This window comes from Cupressus sempervirens, chromosome 10, assembly GCF_028749045.1.
Source record: "Cupressus sempervirens isolate cs-2001-9-10 chromosome 10, ASM2874904v1, whole genome shotgun sequence".
In the NCBI taxonomy this organism is placed as follows: domain Eukaryota; kingdom Viridiplantae; phylum Streptophyta; class Pinopsida; order Cupressales; family Cupressaceae; genus Cupressus; species Cupressus sempervirens.
Window position 1 is genome coordinate 820,485,239 of NC_143127.1, and position 20,347 is coordinate 820,505,585.

General features: G+C 36.1%; 1 protein-coding gene across 1 annotated transcript in view; it reads left to right on the forward strand.

Annotated features, from left to right (window-relative positions):
- Nucleotides 1–822: 822 nt before the first annotated feature.
- Nucleotides 823–20,347, forward strand: part of LOC149536465 (Polynucleotidyl transferase, ribonuclease H-like superfamily protein) — a 69,217-nt gene continuing 49,692 nt past the window's right edge. Inside the window, exons 1-2 of the mRNA XM_089803122.1 lie at nt 823–1,287; nt 1,498–1,655. Coding sequence (XP_089659248.1) covers nt 1,014–1,287; nt 1,498–1,655 — 432 coding nt within the window. The 5' untranslated portion in view covers nt 823–1,013. The remainder of the gene's footprint in view (nt 1,288–1,497; nt 1,656–20,347) is intronic.

Consider the following 20,347-nt stretch of genomic DNA (forward strand, 5'->3'; position numbering starts at 1 on the left):
AGGTGTGAGGCTTGGCCTCTGAACTTTGATACTCTGCGATCTCCTGTATTTTTTTTTGAACTTTGATAGCTTGCAAATGGGGTTGCAAGCTTTGGGTTTAACTATGGAGGAAACTCTGTAGTTAAGCGCGCTCAGGCTGGAGTAGTACTGGGATGGGTGACCTCCCGGGAAGTCCCGGTGCTTCACCCCTGTGAGCATCACCTAGATCCAATGAGTGCTAAGTGTTCCATTTATTCTCATGAGAGATGGATTCATGTTTGAATCACTACTCATGAAACATGGGTCATCGAGTTTGACTCAAAAATCACACAGTTAAATCCTGATATTCACATCACAATTTGACTAGCTGTGGAAATCATCTCCTACTTATCACAAAAATAATAATCAATTTTTTTTTTTAAATATGGAAAAAATTTAACCGTCAAAAAAAATCACATAGGCGACCGTCAAATTCCAGGCCTGAGAATCGCTATCCGCTAACCGCTGTCAGCACTTCTCAGCTTTTTAAATTTAAAGCAAGAAGTCGGAAAAAAGATTTTCAGATTCATTCAATTCCCCATTCTCCCAATCTCATTGAATCTGAACCGCTCAAAGTAGTCGAAACACCTATTACTGCACTTAGAAATTTAATATGCAAGTCTCACGCTTTTCGAATAATTCACCTACAAGTTTCCTCTCTATCATAGTAAAATTCTATCCTGAACAAATTCGCAGCATATCTTTTCGGTCTGTCTGCCATTCCCAGTTTGGCAGGCTCTGTAGTGTGCTGCACACGCTTTTCTATCACTATAAATGCAAACCTTTTTACGCCGCTTTGAATTGTAACAAAACTAGTTCTATCTGTTATTTTGGTGGGCTGGTTTCAGGCTCCGCTGTTTATTTTTTTTGTTCTTAAGTTGGGTTTCATATCCCACTTTGTTTGTTGTTTTGAGGTTCGTTTCAGATCTGGCTGAAAACAAAGGAAGGGGTTTAGGGTTTTTTTTTTTTCGTTAAACTTAAGTAACATAGATCAAATGGAAGTAGGTCGTTCTGAAATAGTCTTTTTTGATGTGGAAACAAACATACCAATTCGTAAGGGGCAGAAATTTGTGCTGTTGGAATTTGGCGCCATTTTAGTCTGTCCTCGTACGCTGGAAGAGCTCAAGCATTATTCTACTCTCATTCGGCCGGTAGACTATTCTGTAATTACTGAGGCCAGCATAAAATGCAATGGGATCACTAGAAGCTCCGTTTCTACTGAACGCACATTCGAAGAAGTTGCTGACGAGGTTTACGAGCTTCTACATGGTTAGATTTTTCATTCGAATCACTGGGTTTTCATGATTTAAACATCAAAACTTTTACTAGTTATTTTCTTTATATGTCAATAACACTTCGGAGTTCTGACTTAATACGGAATTCTAAATTTTCTTCTATTGTTCCTCAGTTTCTGGTTTTTTTCGCAGTTATTGGGGATTTTTATTTAATTTGGTTTTTGAAAGTGATTCTTTTGTTCAGGCAGAGTATGGGCGGGGCACAATATTATGCGCTTTGATTGCCTCAGAATACGCGAGGCTTTTGCTGGGATAGGTCGGCACGCACCCGAGGCAAAGGGGATTATTGATTCCCTGTGCTTGCTGCAGGCAAAATTTGGACGCCGGGCTGGTAATTTAAAGGTTAGGATTGATTGATCTCAACCAAACCAGATATTGTAATTTAATTGTATGATTCAATCTTCCTGATGCTGTAATGTGTGGTTTGAGACATTGGTCATGTAGTCATGCGGTATGGAATTCATCTAGACATACTGTCTAACATTATGAATTGTTGAAGTGTTAAGTTTTAGTAAATCTTTCAAAAATAGGGAAATGTATTTTCTTTAAAGAAACTTTGTAGATTAATTAATAAAAACGAAAATGAGAGTATTACAATATTAATAATAAGTAATGTTAAGCTCAAGAAACAAAGTTCAAAAGTCAAATATAGCCGAAATAAAGGCTACAACTTGAGCTGATCAAAACATCGTACCCTAAAAAATCAATGTTTTTGTGAAGGATGGGCGATTCAAAAAAAATTAATCAAAGACAATTATTTTCATCCTTAGTTGTCTCCTTAAACGACTGATTTAAAACCAAGAGAAGCATCAAGGCTCCAAATGAGGGATGAGCCACAATATATGAATAGAATTAAGCCCTCATCATTGCCTCGAGTTACAACAAGGTCAATTGTTTACTCCATTTTTGGAGAATCTATAACTTTTTGTTTACTTGTATTCAATTGCCCTATCTCAGGTTGCTCTTTTCTCAAACCATACCTTGGATACTCATTTCAAAGGGCTTTATTGTTCTACTTCCCTTTGCACTTATTTCAAAGTCATGTCAGCCTTATTATGCATTACTTCAAAGGCCTTGAATATTTCCTTCTAATATTTCAAACTTGATTGGAACAATAATGATGCAATCTTGTTTTATACCTTGATTTTGGTGACCATTCCTTTGTTGGTCATGTCAATTCGCTTTGGTTGTACAGCGGCCTGTTAGAAGCCATATGGTGTGAGTGTAGTTCGTACAGTGTTAATGTAGTGGCAGTACGATGTGGCTTGATAGCCGTATGGTGAAGAAGAGGGAGGTATGCAAGTCGTACGGTAAGCAGCTGCATGGATGGACGATGTGCCTTCACCAGAAGTCTGAGTAATGTGGTGTGATGCCAACGACGCCAAATCTAGTGCAAATTGAAGCAACAATGTAAATAGCGATTTCGGCAAGCACATAGATAGATGCCAACGCAGGTAACTTGTAATTAAATCCAGAAATATATAACTGCAAACATAGTTGGTGCTCTAGATGTGCGAGATCTGGAATAAGTAATATTGAGAATGAACTAGAATGAAATATGGTGAGGGTTGAATCCCACCAAAATTGCAAGGGTCAAGTAGGGAAGATCTTCCACTGCTGAAATGGCGAGATAAATAGAACTCCATCAAGAATTCGCAATAAAAAGAAATAATCCTAATCGCATGCATACAACAACCTACAAGCTGTCCTTATAAAGGGCTTTGGGGAAGCTTCCTAAAGGATTACAAAAGGTGTCGACAGGCCAACATGCTACAAGAATAAAATAAAGAGAGTACCCAAGAGATTAATAAATTAATCGTCAGCCACATATTATTACTAATTTATTTAATGATATTGGGGACATCACATTTCATTCCAGTTAGCTAAGGCTTTGGTTGAAATTAAGAAATTACTATATGTTGGGTATGGAATGTATTTTGTTCTTGTTTGCCTTCGATACTGTTTCAATATCTCTGGGAATCATTTTTAGCCATTCCGCATGCTCGTATTTCTGTTGGATGCTTATTTACTTTTAGCCTCTGTAGTCTTTTGTTTTTAGGCCTTTTCGGGTGTTTCATGTTTTTGTACCAAGTATCAATGTTAGAGGATGTTCAACATACTTGTGTTTTCCTTGGGTAGTTTTGGAGTTTTTCAGAGTTGCCAATGTCCCAATCCCTTGCTATTGGCTAATAGAAAAGCTTGATGTGATGTGCTTACTACGAAGGAATTGTATTGTTCTTGTTGGATTATTGAGGTGGTAGATCCTCTCTTCTTGGCCCAACATGTTTGAATGATATTGAATATTGTTATTAATTGTAGTTTTGAGGTTGTGCATGACTTTGTCTTGATTCTCAAGTGCTAATTAGTGATGAGGAGCTGATAAAGTAATAGGGAGGTGCCAGAGTTAGTTGGGGTCCCATTAGATGAAACAAATGTTGATGCAAGATGAAACAACTCCACTCTGATACAAATTCAAAACTCATAACATAAAACATACAAAGACTCATGACATTCCATACATACAACAGATTGTAACATAAAAAAATCAACTCATGTAGTTGAAATTTGAAACAAAATTTACATCACAGAACCTTCAATGGCCAAATTTGTTCTCTTGAAATCTTAAAATTCCCTCGCTCTGTTCGCAGCAAGGTCAGTTATCTCTCTATAATCTCATATGTCCTCTCCTCTTTGTCTTTATGTGCAGTCTCCTTTTCATTGCACCCTCCCCATCTTCCTTTCCTCACTCTTTATTTTATCATTATTTCTTTACCCACGTTTCTCTTTTCACCTTCCCTTCTCCATATGTTTCTTCTTTCCACCATCCTTGGTCTTTTCATTCAGGGAAAATGGGGCCTTCAGACTCCCAGCTACGAGGAAGCTGGCAGCATCACACCTGCCTTTTGAATTTTCTTGGAAGTTTTCAGAACCTTTTTGACAATTTCATTTTGTGCATACCCAGCAATTATTGTGAAATTTCTTGAGGCAGTCCATGTGTCATATTTATTCTTCCATACTCGGCAAACACATATAACTGGGTGGTTATAATTACATTTGAAAATTTTAGGAAAAAATGATGAATGCCTAAACTCTGTTTTCTCTCATTTCGGCACAGGCAAGTAGGATGCTCTTGCATCACATGTGCTCATCCAGGCTTAATGAAGAGTCTTGCTTTGTTTGACAAATCAAGTTGTATGCTCCTTCTCACGTCCCCTATTTTGCCAGTAGAATTTAATAATAAAATAAATGAAACAATTTGATAATTAATTACAATATAATTTATTATTAAATAAATAATAATTTGTCTATATTATAAATAGAATAAGACAAGAGAATACAATATGAACAAAGCAATATAATAATAAAATTAGATATAGTATTATTATAATATAATATATGACAGTACATTATAATATGAACAATAAAATAAAAATAGAGATATTATTTTAATTGCTAAAGTATTATAGTTAAGAGAAAATAAGGAGGAATATAATGCTGGTTCGCTAGAGACATGTCCCTTTGAGTGTGACCTAGCATAAGGTATAAAAGGTGAATTCCCTCATTGGAGAAAAGATCATCAAATAGGGGACTTCTATAGTGAATAAGGAGAAGAAGATACAAACATTGATAAAAAATGTATCAGAGTCGAACAATTGTAGCTTTCCTTGGCAATCAGACACGCATACTCAGAGATAATTATCAGGAAAGAAAACTTACAATATCAACGAAGTAGAATTCAGAATGTCTTACCATAGTCAATGAAGAATAATTAATGACGTCAGAGGCAAGGAACTGCACAGACAGAAAATTATGTAAAATTGAATCTGATAAGAACTAGTAATCAGCGAACACAACCAAATCTAACAAAACGGATAGCAGAGACATAAGACACTAAAACTAATAAGACTCAAAATCCACGTGATCGATAGGGAGGACAAGCTATGCAGAAGTAACACTAAAGCCAAATTTTTAGAATGATCAGGAACCATGGTGGAGAAACTAGTAATAATCAATACTTAAACATGTACAGTCAGCAGTTATGCTGAAGAATGGAGAATCGATTTCATTAATAAAAACAATCTACTGCAGAAATTGTGTTCCATATATATTATCAAGTATTATATGTTTGGCAGAGCAATACTTACAGATTGACAAGCAGTTAACTTTGGAATATATACGACAATCTACAAATAAGGGGTATCGAGAATAGAGGGATACGAATCCCATGAATGATATGTATAAGATATAGCCACAGAAAGAGTAATAATCTGTTTACAACAATTGAAGAATATACCCACCAAGCAGAAAATGTCTACTCTTAAATCACTCAGCCACAATATAGCAAAGAATGTAATAGCCAACGCTACAAACATTATTAAGCAGTGTCCATGGAATCAATGAAAAGAGAGATCAGATAACGACATACCACAGAAGGAAAAGATCTTACAGCCAGCGGAAGACATAACAGCATGTACATGGAAAATCATAACAAGGAAAAGATAAAATAGATCCAAGGAATCATCAATGATGAGGTTAACCGTTAGAGGAGTGAAAAAGCATTTTTCCAACCAAAACTCAATACAAGATAGTCAGCACATCAAGAAATATCAAACAGGGGATATATATATATATATATATATATATATATATATATATATATATATATATATAGCCAGAAGCCTCTATGGAAGTCAACATGTCTATAGTTATGTGCTCAGATTTAGCACTGTGCTATGCAATTTCATAAGGAAGATGTGATGGACATGGCAGCAAGATTTTTAAGGTGGACATGACAAAGACATATTACGCTTGGTATCAATGCTGATTCATAAGAGAGCATATTAGTAAACAAGGATAAATATTACATATTAAGCGACACCTTCGTGTAACAGGAATCAGAAATATCCCTTATAAGAATTTAATGGTAATATGAGATATCAAAATATCGACCGAAGTAAAGAAGTTGACTCTTTGGAAAGCATTACAACACAATGAGCATCAACCTTGGTTTACTATCATCCCGAGCTATAATAAGAAGGTATTCAAATCAGAATGATTCAAATGATATATTTCATATAAACTCAGGATAATTACATTGATTTTTAAAAGATAAGTCTTTTGTAGTCAAAGATAGTCACAAATCTTAAAATATGAAAAGAGGGGACATTACACTCCTGCATCGGACACACCTGGTAGAAAGGTTGTGAGCATAGTAGGCTCACAAAAGTGGGGAGTGATAGAATCACCCTTTGAGATTGCAAACACTCTGCAGCGAACTTTGGCAATTCCACAAAAAATTATTTCTTTTTTCTCTTCTTCCAACATCTAGTTGGAGCACTGTCTATCCTTCTCCACAAAATCTTCATTTCACTCTTTTTTACCACCATGCATTTTTATTTGCTTTCAACCATCTTCATATAACATACTTGTTTACTACCCTTCAAAACTCATGCATAAAAATCTCTACTAGCAAACTCATGGAAACAAAAGATCTCATTTTTCATTGTTTTTCACACACATCAAATTATTCTTATTAAATTAAAAAGAGAGAGAAGGTATTACCTCCTCTACCGCTGCTACAACTTCTCTTTCACGTTCTATCACAACATCCTCACTTTTCACACACTCGGCTTTATCATACAAATCTTTCACGGCATATAAATCAGCACTAACAACATCCATCTGTACCATCTCCTATATATTTGTTAAAGGTTTAGTCAGATGTCTTTATATTTGTGTTTTCATCATGTATGAGATATAAGTTTATTGAACATCATATATATATATATATATATATATATATATATATATATATATAAATATATAATATAGTATAACTATGATTAATATTAATTATTGGATTACCGAATAGACATGTCCCATGAAGGGACATGCCTATTCTTGTCCTATGCTTGTATAAATGTGAGAGGATTTTGCATTTGAAACACACATACTAAGAAAAATTGGCAGTCCTATTACATTTGCAGCAGTCCTTAGAAATTAACTTGGTATCAGAGAAGGTCATTTTCTGGGAATAATCAGAATACAAAGCCTATGTGCAAAAGATGTCTTCTCATCTGTGTCTGGTGGTGATGATTGCAAAGTAAAGGTTTGGGACTGCCACAGGCGGATATATGTTGATACATTCCTAGGGCACATGGATACAAATTGGCACAGTATTGTGGACATGTACGTGAGATATAGTGTCGAGAGGAATATGTTTTATCAACATATGTGCAGGGCGTTTCCTTCAGGATGGCAGGAGGAGTATCAAGGCAAACAGCAGCAATTGCTTTTTAGGGTGCTTCCTTGGAGGGCTCAGTAAAATTAATTTTTGTAGAGCTTCAAAAGGAATTTAGTTCTTAGTGCACAATTCTGAGTGCCTTGAAGCCAGAATTTGAGTGGGAGAAATCGGACAGTTGTCCATCTGGTTTACCATTTTTCAGACCTGCAGTCGGTGATTGTCAGGAGCTTTCAAATCAAATTTCATGTTATCAGGATATTGGCAATCAAATTTAAGGACAAGCTGATATAACTCCAAACTGAATATATATTGGATATATTGTGGCTGTAATGACCCGTACCAGTAGGCCGCTAAACAAACCCTAAATTTAATACACTACTAAAATATATTGCTGAAATAAAAGAAATAGCAGTGCCAATATATTCATTCAATGAAAATCAAATGTTTTTACAAATGATATGGCAAATTTCAGCACCAAAACATTATGACATAGCACATTACAAAGAAACCCTAACTGGCTGTATACAATTGAGAACTTGTTGCAACTACAGATTGAAATAAAGAACCTAGATTGATCAAATGGTGGAGACTGAATGCTGTAGATGATATGGTGAAAGTGCAACTTCACTGGAAACTCCAAATCAGCAATTAAGCACAAATGAAAAGATTGAAATATCCTTCCCACAGCTGCAATAATTCAGGTGATCTCTCACACCCTCAAAATTGTGTACCAATTGAGAGTTTTCGTTTTCAATGGCCAATTGTGACTATTTGTAGAAACCCTAGGCTCCACAACGCACATAAGCAAAAATCAATAATAAATCTCGATGATAGGCAATGAGCCCTCAATACCTATTTATTCTTTTTTCTTTGATAGGTCGGCCTCCTTTTTTAAAAATTTTTTCTCCGCTTCTTCCAGCAACCTCTAGAAGCTTTTTAAATTTAATTTATAAAGTTATCTTGTAATATATATTTTTTAATTGATAACTTTACAATTAATTCCTCTAAAAAAAAATGGGACATTACAGGTCCGCCCCTCCTAAAATTGCTTGGCCTCAAGTAATCTTAATGCTGGAGGTTGCAGAATCACTTCTCCCTCCCAAGTAGCATCTTCAATAGGTAAATCTTTCCACTTAACTAGATACTCTCTGATTACTCTCCTGCGAAGCTGCTTCTCTCTACTATCTAGAATAAATTTTGGCACTAAGATCAATTTCCCCTCATCATCCAAAGGAGTTAATACTGCAAAAGGCATCACATTCTGACCCAACGCCTTTTTGAGGCGTGATACATGAAACACATTGTGCACTCGACTATTTGTGGGAAGCTCCAACTCATAAGCCACCTCACCAACTCGTTTGATGATCTTGAATGGTCCATAATAGCGTGGCTTGAGTTTCTCTGTACCACTCTTCTTGAGAGTGGACTGCTTATATGGCTGCAACATGAGGTAAACCATATCATTTACCTCAAAACTACGCTCAATCCTCTTCTTTTCTGCATACTGTTTTTGCTGGTTCTGAGCTCTAGCAATGTTGTCTCTGAGAGTAGCAACTATATCCTTACTTTCCTGTAATAGTTCACCTGCACGTGGTACTCGACTGTCTCCCAACAACAAATCTAAGAAACTAGGTGCCTCATAACCGTAAAGTGCCATGAAGGGTGTCATTTGTATAGTCATATGATATGTAGTATTGTAACAATACTCACAGAGATATATTCATTTGACCCAGGCTCGCTGTTGATCTGCCACATAATTCTTCAAATACCCTTCCACCCATTTGTTTACAATCTCTGTTTGACCATCAGTCTGTGGGTGATAACTGGTACTAGGTGTAAGCTCAGTGCCGCACAACCGAAATATCTCCTGCCAAAAGTGACTCATGAAGTGGCTGTCCCTGTCACTCACAATGCTCCGAGGCAAACCGTGTAATCTAAAAATCTCCCTGAAGAATAGCTCTGCCACCTGAGTTGCTGAGTATGTAGTAGCGATAGGGAAGAAGTGAGCATATTTTGTTAGCCTATCCACCACCACATAGATACAATCATGCCCCTGGGCCCTAGGCAAGCCCGTAATAAAATCCATAGAGATGCACTCCCACTTCCTGTCAGGAATAGGAAGTGGCTGAAGGAGCCCTGCTGGATAAGTGTGCTCTTGTTTGTTCTGCTGGCAAACATGACACTCATGCACATACTGCAAAACATCAGCCTTAATTCCCTTCCAAGTGAATCGTTCCCGTACTAACCTGTAAGTCTTGAAATATCCAGGATGGCCTGCTGTAGGTGAATTATGGAATGCTCTAAAAATCAACTGCTTTACTTTCGATCCTAGGACTAAGTAAATCTTGTTCTTGTGAATGATCAAATTATCTATGAGAGTGTATCTGGTGTCAATTGTTGTTCCTTCCACTATAGCAGAGGCCCACGTGTCTTTGGCATATTCTGCTACAATCAAGTGTCGCCAATCTTCTGATATCCGAATCATAGAAGTGAGGTGTGGCCTACGGGATAAAGCATCTGCAACAATATTTTGTGTCCCCTTAACATATGTGATATCAAAATCATATGCCTGTAACTTACTCACCCACTTCTGTTGACGATCATTCAGGTCCCGCTGTCCCAAAAAGTGCTTCAAACTATTATGATCAGTTTTAATACAAAATTTGCTGCCCACAAGATACTGTCTGAATTTGGCCAAGGCATGCATGATGGCCAGCATCTCCTTATCATAAATGTTGAATGATCTCTCAGCCCCTCTGAGTTTCCTACTCTCATAAGCTATAGGATGCTTGTCCTGCATGAGTACAACACCAACTCCCTCTCCAGAAGCATCACATTGAAGCTCAAATGGCTTCGTGAAATCAGGCAATGCTAATACTGGGCATGTAGTCATTATTTCCTTGAACCGCATAAAACATTCCTGTGCCTCCCGAGTCCACACAAATGCCCCTTTTTTCAGCAAATCTCTCATGGGCGCTGCATGTCGTGAGTAGCCACTAACAAACCTGCAATAGAATCCACATAGACCAAGAAACCCTCTTAACTGTGTAAGGTTCTCTGGTGGTGGCCAATCAACAATAGCACGGATCTTTTCAGGATCCATTCGTACTCCTTCTGCACTAATGATGTGTCCAAGATACAACAATTCTGTCATCCCCAAATCACATTTGGACTCCTTGGCATACAAGGACTCGCTCTGTAAAATGCTTAATACTACTATCTCCAAGTGCTCTAAATGTTCCTGCCATGTCCTGCTATAGATCAAAATATCATCAAAGAACACTAGCACAAATTTCCTCAACTGATGGTGGAAGACCTTGTTCATAGTGGACTGAAAAGTGGCAGGTGCATTAGTCAAACCAAAAGGCATGACTACAAACTCGAAATGCCGATAATGACATCTGAAAGTAGTTTTTTCAATATCCTGCTCTCGAACTTAGATCTGGTGATAGCCTGATCTCAAATCAATTTTTGTGAAATAACAAGCCCCATGCAATTCGTCTATCAGCTCATCGATGCATGGGATGGGATACTTGTTCTTTATAGTTCTCTTATGCAACACCCTATAATCAATACACATTCGTAGAGTTCCATCCTTCTTTTTTACCAAAACAACAGAAGATGCAAAAGGTGACTTACTTGGTCTGATGTGTCCCATTGCTAGCAACTCGTTGATGGTCCTCTCGATCTCATCTTTGAGTCGTTTTGGGTGCCAGTATGGTGTGATCATGACAGGCTTAGCACCTTCCTCCAACTCAATAATGTGCTCAATACCTCTATCTGGTGGTTTGCCTGGTGGAATCTCACTGAATACCTTCCCATACTTGATTCTCAATTTTTGAATATCTGGATGATATTCAATCTTATGTTGTTCCCCCTGGGTAGGCAGCAAGGCACATATTGCTGCCCACTCTATATTATTATGCTTGGCTAATCTCTCCAACCGCCTAAATGAGAAAGTCCTAACATCACCATTACGGATAGCCTTCAGCACATGAGTCGTGCCATCCACCACGAATCGTATCTCCATATCCTCCAATCTCAGGTTAACCTCGTTCAAAGAATGTAGCCATTGCATCCCAAGTACTATGTCCATGTCACCCATATTGACCACATGATAGTCCGCCTTAAACTCATAGTTGTTCAGGCGCAAAGGTAGATCTTGCACCATCCTATCACAACGAAGAGTATATCCATCAGCTACCTTAACTCTCAGTCCCTCAAACTCCTCAGTAATGAGTCCACGCCTCTCCACAAATCGTGCATCAATGAAATTATGCTTGGCACCTGTATCCAACAGAGTAATAATCTTTTGTCCTGCCAAGACTCCTCGAAATCCGAAAGATCCCTCTCTTTGAATACTAGACAGACGTGCCTCCTGTAAATGTATCTTTGGAGCCTCTTTTTTCTCAGCACTATCTACCTCTTGTTCACCCTCTACCTCATCAGGATCCTCATCATGGTGCTCTGAGATGTCTGAATTTGAACCTTCATAATAAGCCCACATCACCCGGTTAGCCTTCCCCTTAGGCTTCATAGGACAATCATGACCAAACTCATAGGGACCTTTGCAAAAGAAGCATAGCTTCTTCCTACGCAAGTCATTAAGTGTTTCCTTATCCCAAGGTGCAGCTAGCTTGTCTTTTGAGTCACTAACCTTCTCTTTACCCTTGCTGAATTCCCCTTTGTTATCTCTAAATGATGAAGAACCCTTTGAACTAAACCGGTTTGCTGGAGCTGCAAGTTCCATACTGCGGGCTTTCTTCATGGCTTCTTGTAATGTAGGAGGATCAAAGGCCTTTACCCACCCCTTGAGTGGTTCAGTTAATCCCTCTGTGAATAAAATGACTAGCCTTCTTTCTGAAATGTCAGGCACCATCACTGCAAGCTTCTGGAAATCATTGATAAATTGTTCTAAGCCTCCTGACTGTCTCAATTGGGCTAACTCCCGGAAATAAACTTCAGGATTTTTTTTATCAAACCTTTCTATCAATCTATCCACAAACTCTTGATAAGTGGTTGCCTGATTGTGTTGCAATGTGATCATGCCATGTGTCCACCAATCATGTGCTGCCCCAAGTGTAAAGTGGCATACTTGAGTGCTTCAATTTCTGTCATAGTCTTCAGAGATAGGAAAGTATCCACCTTATGAATCCAAGCACGAGCAGTCATTTTTCCACTGCCATCAGATGTGGGTAATACCAACTTGTTGGTGACCTGTTGCAACTCACTGTTTTTATCTACTTGCTTCTGCCTGGCAACTCTATAATTCAGGTACCTGTCAAATGTCCATCCATCCTGTACATATTCTGGTAATGAATCCCACTCATTCCTTGCTTGTCGGAGTTCATCTACAATATCTGTTACCATAGCATTAGGTGTGTGTGCTGGAGTTTCTTCTTTGAATGTAGGACGTGTGTGGGTCTATCAACTGTTCCAGATCGTGTCCTATGTTGTGATCCTGCTATGCTCCTGTCATCCTGGTCATTATTATGATTATTCCTCCTATTTTCCCCAATCAAATGTTGCATCATAACTATCATTGCCTGTGTACTTGCCTCTATTGACTGTAGAAGCCTCTCCTGTTGCTGTAAAGTCTCATCATTTCGCACACTTCTGGATGGACTTTGAGAATGTCTCTCAGCCATATTCTTAGTTATGCTGGTTCTTTTGTAAACTAAATTAAATGGTGGCTGGGTAACCCTATCAAGCTGGCAGGAAACCACTCTGATACCACTGTAATGACCGGTACCAGTAGGCCACTAAACAAACCCTAAATTTAATACACTACTAAAATATATAGCTGAAATAAAAGAAATAGCAGTGCCAATGTATTCATTCAATGAAAAGCAAATGTTTTTACAAATGATATGGCAAATTTCAGCACCAAAACATTATGACATAGCACATTACAAAGAAACCCTAACTGGTTGTATACAATTGAGAACTTGTTGCAACTACAGATTGAAATAAAGAACCTGGATTGATCAAATGGTGGAGACTGAATGCTGTAGATGATATGATGAAAGTGCAACTCCACTGGAAACTCCAAATCAACAATTAAGCACAAATGAAAGGATTGAAATATCCTTCCCACAGCTGCAATAATTCAGGTGATCTCTCACACCCTCAAAATTGTGTACCAATTGAGAGTTTTCGTTCTCAATGGCCAATTGTGACTATTTGTAGAAACCCTAGGCTCCACAACGCACATAAGCAAAAATCAATAATCAATCTCGATGATAGGCAATGAGCCCTCAATGCCTATTTATTCTTTTTTCCTTTGATAGGTCGGCCTCCTTTTTTTAAAAATTTTTCTCCGCTTCTTCCAGCAACCTCTAGAAGCTTTTTTTATTTAATTTATAAAGTTACCTTGTAATATATATTTTTTAATTGATAACTTTACAATTAATTCCTCCAAAATAAAATGGGACATTACAGTGGCACTTATTTGTAAAGTATCGTTACATGAACGATTCTTCATTTTTCAAATGCCAGGGATTCTAGATCATTTCCAAAACTAGAGATTCTTCAATACCACTGATTCTTCATGATTGAGAACATTGATCAACAACGGGTCAGAAATAAATTTGAGTGTTGAAATTTTGAACTGATCGGGAAAAATAAATAGCTAGCACATACAAAATAAAGAGTAGCACAAACCGAAAGCCATGGGGGAGCCACATGGAAAGAGGATTAAATATATTCGCCTTTCTCATTAAGACCGTGTACATATGCATATTAAAGGACTAGTCAGACTTCTGGCTTGGACAAAGTGATGGGCTGGTTGAACTGGTTCGCTCGAGAATGAGGAAGTATTGTGGTAGAAGTCAAACATTGACTTGGCATAGATAACAAAGGGGACTCCAAATTAAGAATAACCATCTACGAAATACTGAGGACATAGCTTAGGTGGTGGCCACATCAGACTACAAAGTGTCGCCTTTGGAACACGAGTATGGGATATAATTGCATTGCGAATGAATGCAAATACTGCCTTATATGATTAACGTGGATACACTTGGTATGCAGATATGACGTAGTACAAGGAGATCCCAATACATGTGAATGATATTGGAGCAGAGGGTATAGTCGTCTGAACCCTTCTTGATTAAAGCCTGAAACAATCATTCTCTTTGGCTACATGAATAGGCTAGTGTATAGGATCCCATCCATATCGAGAGAACAAACAAGACGATGGGACCATTGGAGATGTACTAAGGTATTGTCCCGTCAGCACCATCATCAACATGATGTGGAGTATAACAAGGAATAATGATACATTTCTATAGTACCATAACGACCTATATGAACGTATCCACTATGCATTGAAGATCAACTATGTGGATGGAGGGGGAGGTAAGTATTCTTCTTCTATTTCATTATGTTCATATATTTATAGTAGTGATATGGAAATCATAATAATATAGATTAAAATATACACATCAACAAATTGAATATGTGCATATTATATTCATAGTATAAAGATCATATTATATTCATATGACCTAATATTTATTGATATATTATTGAAAAGACGATTACCTTCTAATATTACATTTAAGGTATGAGGTATGAATAAGGAAAATATTACATGTAAAGTATTTTTATACATGCATAAGTATGAAGTATTAAGAAAATTCTAACTTAATATGATCAAGAGATTCCATTCAGGAAGAGAGTGATCTTAATATGGTTTAAGGTTGGAATATTTTGTAGATGTTAACATATGCATAACTGACAAGGGCCATGGATAGAGAATGTTTTTTTCTAGGAAGGATCTTAAAGTGAGCACTTCATAGATGTCAAAGAAGTAATCGGGAACCTGAGGATCCTCAAGAGGGTTATCAATTCTGATATGGAGACGTCTTTAAGGTTAGGAGGATAGTAATATATACGTTAATGTTATATATGATAAAATTAGATAATGAATAATTTATCAATATGATTATGTATTATCATTCATAAATTGTTTTGTGTCGGTTCACGGATTGCATGGAGATTAAGTGAATCCTTAGTATAGGGTATGAGAGATAATAAGATCTCCATCAGAAATAATTAATGTAATAAGAAATGGTTTTGAATTACAATTATAATGTCAAACATAATGATTAAGTAAGAGGATATAAATTTCAAGCTCTGCACAATATTCAAGGAGAGATCGAAGGGAATCTCTCATAAGGTTGAGCAAATAGGAAAGACGGATCAAGTTGAGTACCAAATTTTCAAAGGGATCGATCCCACAAGAAGCCCGTAGACTGCACCACATTCACACATCTCCATCCATGGTGGTAGGACCGAGGACAAAGAAGGATCACAATGTATTCTGTGAAAGAAATTGGTATAGGGAGAATGTCAACTTTGCGGAGCCCACCAAATTAGGAGCCATGTCACGTAGAGGTAAAGAGGTATTTGTACATGGAGTAATATATGAATGCCTAGTTTATAGAAAATAATAGGAACAAGGGTTGTTATATGCATTGGGAAGCAATAGTATTATTGTTTAGCTTATTTTTATTTAATGTAATATAAGAACTCTTTAAGTCTTTGATTAGGATTCATAATAGAGATGAATAAACATAATAATAAATGTAAATCTTTCTAAATGCAAGAAGAGTATTGATTTACATTTAATATTTAATAAGAATTTATTGAAGAGAAATGTAGTAGATTTGTTTATCAAATCTTGTAGACCTTAAGAGTATCTTCAATAAGATGATTAACTGCTCGAGGATCGCTTTGAGGAACATAGGGGATTATGAAGCCCAACCTGAAAGGCAGTTTCAAGAAGGAAGGTTGAATAATTGAGGACCATTCCTAAGGACACAGAGGATCCTTCCCATGGGTTAGGAAGCCTAATTGAAGGATACCTTAAGAATGTGTAGACATAGTTACATTCCTAGATGTTAATCATTAGAATTGAATTTAATAACTTATGTTGGTAATAATTTCTATAGGTAAAATTGTCCTAAGAAGTGGATATCCAACAGATTTAATATCTTGGACATAAGCTTGAATCACTCCGTGGTATCAATTTGCATCATTAGGAGTATGATCAACAAATTGTTTGTTTATTTGTGAGGTTTACATAAATTAAATAAATATCGAACTCTCTTGAGTCAACAACAAAGTGAGACCCACATTAAAGGTAATTATAAGGTATGATTATGTTAAGAATTATTTCCTTTGATATTTAATAGAATATTATTAAATATAAATGTATATACATATTGTGATTATATATATACATATAAAATCACTATATATATATATATGTTCGATATATATTTAAATTATATTTTTATTTGTATTATTGGAAAGTTCTTATATTGAGTATTATAGTATTATCTCTCTTATTTTTATGTTTTATAGGAGCTATGTGTCTTGATCTTTTCCTCTGTGAGTGTTCTTGCAGGAAAAGGAAATTGATATCAGATTTAGAGGAAGTCTAACACTTCTTTAGAGGCAAGGTAAAGGAACTCAAAAGATTGATCTTCAGAGGGAGTTTGGCATGACTGCCTAAAGGAGCAGATAGAGGATATGATTCAGTCAATCTTTTGTGATCTTTGATCATATTGATTCAGAGGGAGTAAACTATGTTGTGATGGATTCTCGAGTGATCAATAGATTATAATAGTCAAGAAGACTGTGATTCATGAATAACCTTGTGATTGTGATTTTGATAGGCCTACCCCCTGTGTACATCATGAGGAAGTGATGACTTTCACATGATCATCTCTTGTATTTGGAGAAGTTGTTTTAAAGTGACAATCTTACAATAACCTTATTTCTATTATGGTGGATATCTTATGATATCTACGCAAATCATGATAGATTCTACCTTGTATGGTGGATGTTTATATGGTATGCATAATGAGAATGTGTGTGCACATAACTTATAATTTTTTAAATTTTTTTGGTAAATGGTGATTATCATATGTTGATATTTTGTAGACCATTACCTTATTTGAGTACATAGCGAGCATCAAGTGTTGATATTGTGGAGACCATTACTTAGAGTATATTTGGTGAATATCATATATTCTGGGGGGCCAATACTTTTGATATCAGATGTGACATCATACATTTGAGTATTGGTGAATATCATGTATTCTAGGAGACCAATACTCCTGATATCAAATGTGATATCAAAATGATGGATATCTTCTGATCAAAGAGATCCTTAAACTTGTCATTCCTAATATTACCAATGGTGTAATCTATGTCTTGTATTTATCCTCCCTAGCTAAGAGGTAGTGTTTATGTGTGGCAGCTTCAGTTGGCTAAAATTCTATGTTGTACATATTTTGAGTAAGTGTTGTACTTAAATCATGAGAATATGCATCTTGTGAAACTTATAGCCGAGTGATTAGATTTCATTAATTTGATTGTCTATGAGTTGTTTGTATAGATACATATTGGGTATGAGGTAAGTATGCATTTTTATGAGACCAACAACTAAGAGCTTAGATGTCATCATGTTGATTATCTTTGGGTTGTTTGTATAAATGCATACTAGATATTATAATAACTAAGAGCTTAGATATCATCTCATTGATCATCTTTGGGTTATTCAAAATACTGATTGTCCTTTACCTTTGATTATCAAAATGTATTATCCTTCTTGACTAAGAGGGAGTGTTAAAGGTTTAGTCAATTCAGATGTCTTTATATTTGTGTGTTCATCATTTATGAGATATAAGTTTATTGAACATCATATATATATATAACTATGATTAATATTAATTATTGGATTAACGAATAGACATGTCCCATGAAGGGACATGCCTATTCTTGTCCTATGCTCGTATAAATGTGAGAGGATGTTGCATTTGAAACACACATACTAAGAAAAATTGGTAGTGCTATTACATTTGTGGCAGTCCTTAGAAATTTAACTGTATTTACTTCATTCATCTAAACATGCAAATCATCCTGGACTTGCACGAATTCAAGAAATTATAGCTTTACCCTCTTTCACCTCTTTTGTTGCTATTGCCGCAACATCTTTCTTCATACTATATACTTCCATCTTTTCATCTACATAAGATCCTCTCTCATTTTCATTATAGAAATTACAAAATATTCTGCAGTATCTCTTTCATTGCAACCTTTTCCTCTCCATTGTCTGTTACCACATCTTCTTCACCAAGTTCTTCAAATTTAGGATCCACAAAGTCCATCATCTCAGCTTACAGTTCTTGAGTATCCTTTTGGCTTGTCATAAAAACTCCCATGTCTTCTATGCATTTACCTTCTTTAGGAATTTATTCAATCACATCTTCATCTTCAAACTTATCAGCAAACATAGTGTCATTATCATTCTTTGCTGCATTGCTGAAATCAGCAACACTTGGCATTGTTACCTCCTTAAGATAACTCTCACTTTCCTCTTCAAGTTCCTCAAAACCAAAAAAAAATCTTATTCCTTTCCTTGAACTTCTCCTTTTTATTAATATCACTGTGTCTTCTATTCAAATTTCCAAAACTCCCCTCTATTGCTTCTCCTATCTCATCAATCATATATTTTTATCATCTCTATTATGTGTTTTCTTGAAGTCTATAGAAATTGTTTCTTTCTTCCAACTCCAAAATCTGGATTCTTGGTCCCACACTTAATCACAGGGTTTGTTGAATTTTGACCCTCAAATTTGAAATTTGGCAAACTGAAACAAAAACCTAAAAATTTGTTTTCACTTGCCCAAAAATTTGTAGGTGAGGGCTTAGGCTTTCCATTCAAATATATATTTTAGATGATAAAAATTTGTTTTTATCATCTCTATTATGTGTTTTCTTGAAGTCTATAGAAATTGTTTCTTTCTTCCAACTCCAAAATCTGGATTCTTGGTCCCACAGTTAGTCACAGGGTTTGCTGAATTTTGACCATCAAATTTGAAATTTGGCAAACTGAAACAACAACCTAAAAATTTGTTTTCACTTGCCCAAAAATTTTTAGGTGAGGGCTTAGGCTTTCCATTCAAATATATATTTTAAAAGTCATCTGGAATTTAATATGCACTGGCTGTATTGGAACTATTGGTGTTTGTGGTGATTGTTGTTGAATCAGATGATTTTAGCTGATGTGATCTTCTGAATCCCACCACAGGGTAGGTGTATTTGATTCATTTGATGACTTAGTCATTTCTGATCACCCCGCCATTGCAAAAAAGGTTCAGCAGACAGAATCCCGGGGTCACATTCTTCCACGGAAGGATCCAACATTTTTCTTAATTGTAAATTTCACTTAAATAAACTTGAACATCTTGAAATGTTTTTTAAGTGAGTTTTAAAAAATATTTTATTCAATACTATGATTTTAATATTTTTGAAATATTCAAATAAGATATTAAATTATTAATACATTTTTTGTTTCTCAGTAACTTGTTCGATTTTATTGAAATACTAAGAACATTACAAAGTTAAGTAAATTGAACAAGACTCGAAAAAACTATGATGGAGTCTATGAGGTGAACAAATCACCCAAAATAATCCCTCACTCCTAACCATCCTTACAGACTCAATTACAGAGGTCTGCTACTGCCATTACAGAGTGTGTACAAAGATTACAGAAATCCAACAGTTTTAACTTGACACAAGGAAAAGTATTCCAAGAAGCATTAACACTTGTAGACACGAACAAGAGTGAACCATGAGAGATTTTGCATTAAAACAGTTCTGTAACTAAACCAAAATGTCGGCCTTTGGATGCCTTCATTATTGCCATTCTTTTATGATAATCCATTTGCCATTAAGCATAAACAAAACTGTGCCAGCTTGTCTTAGCCATTAT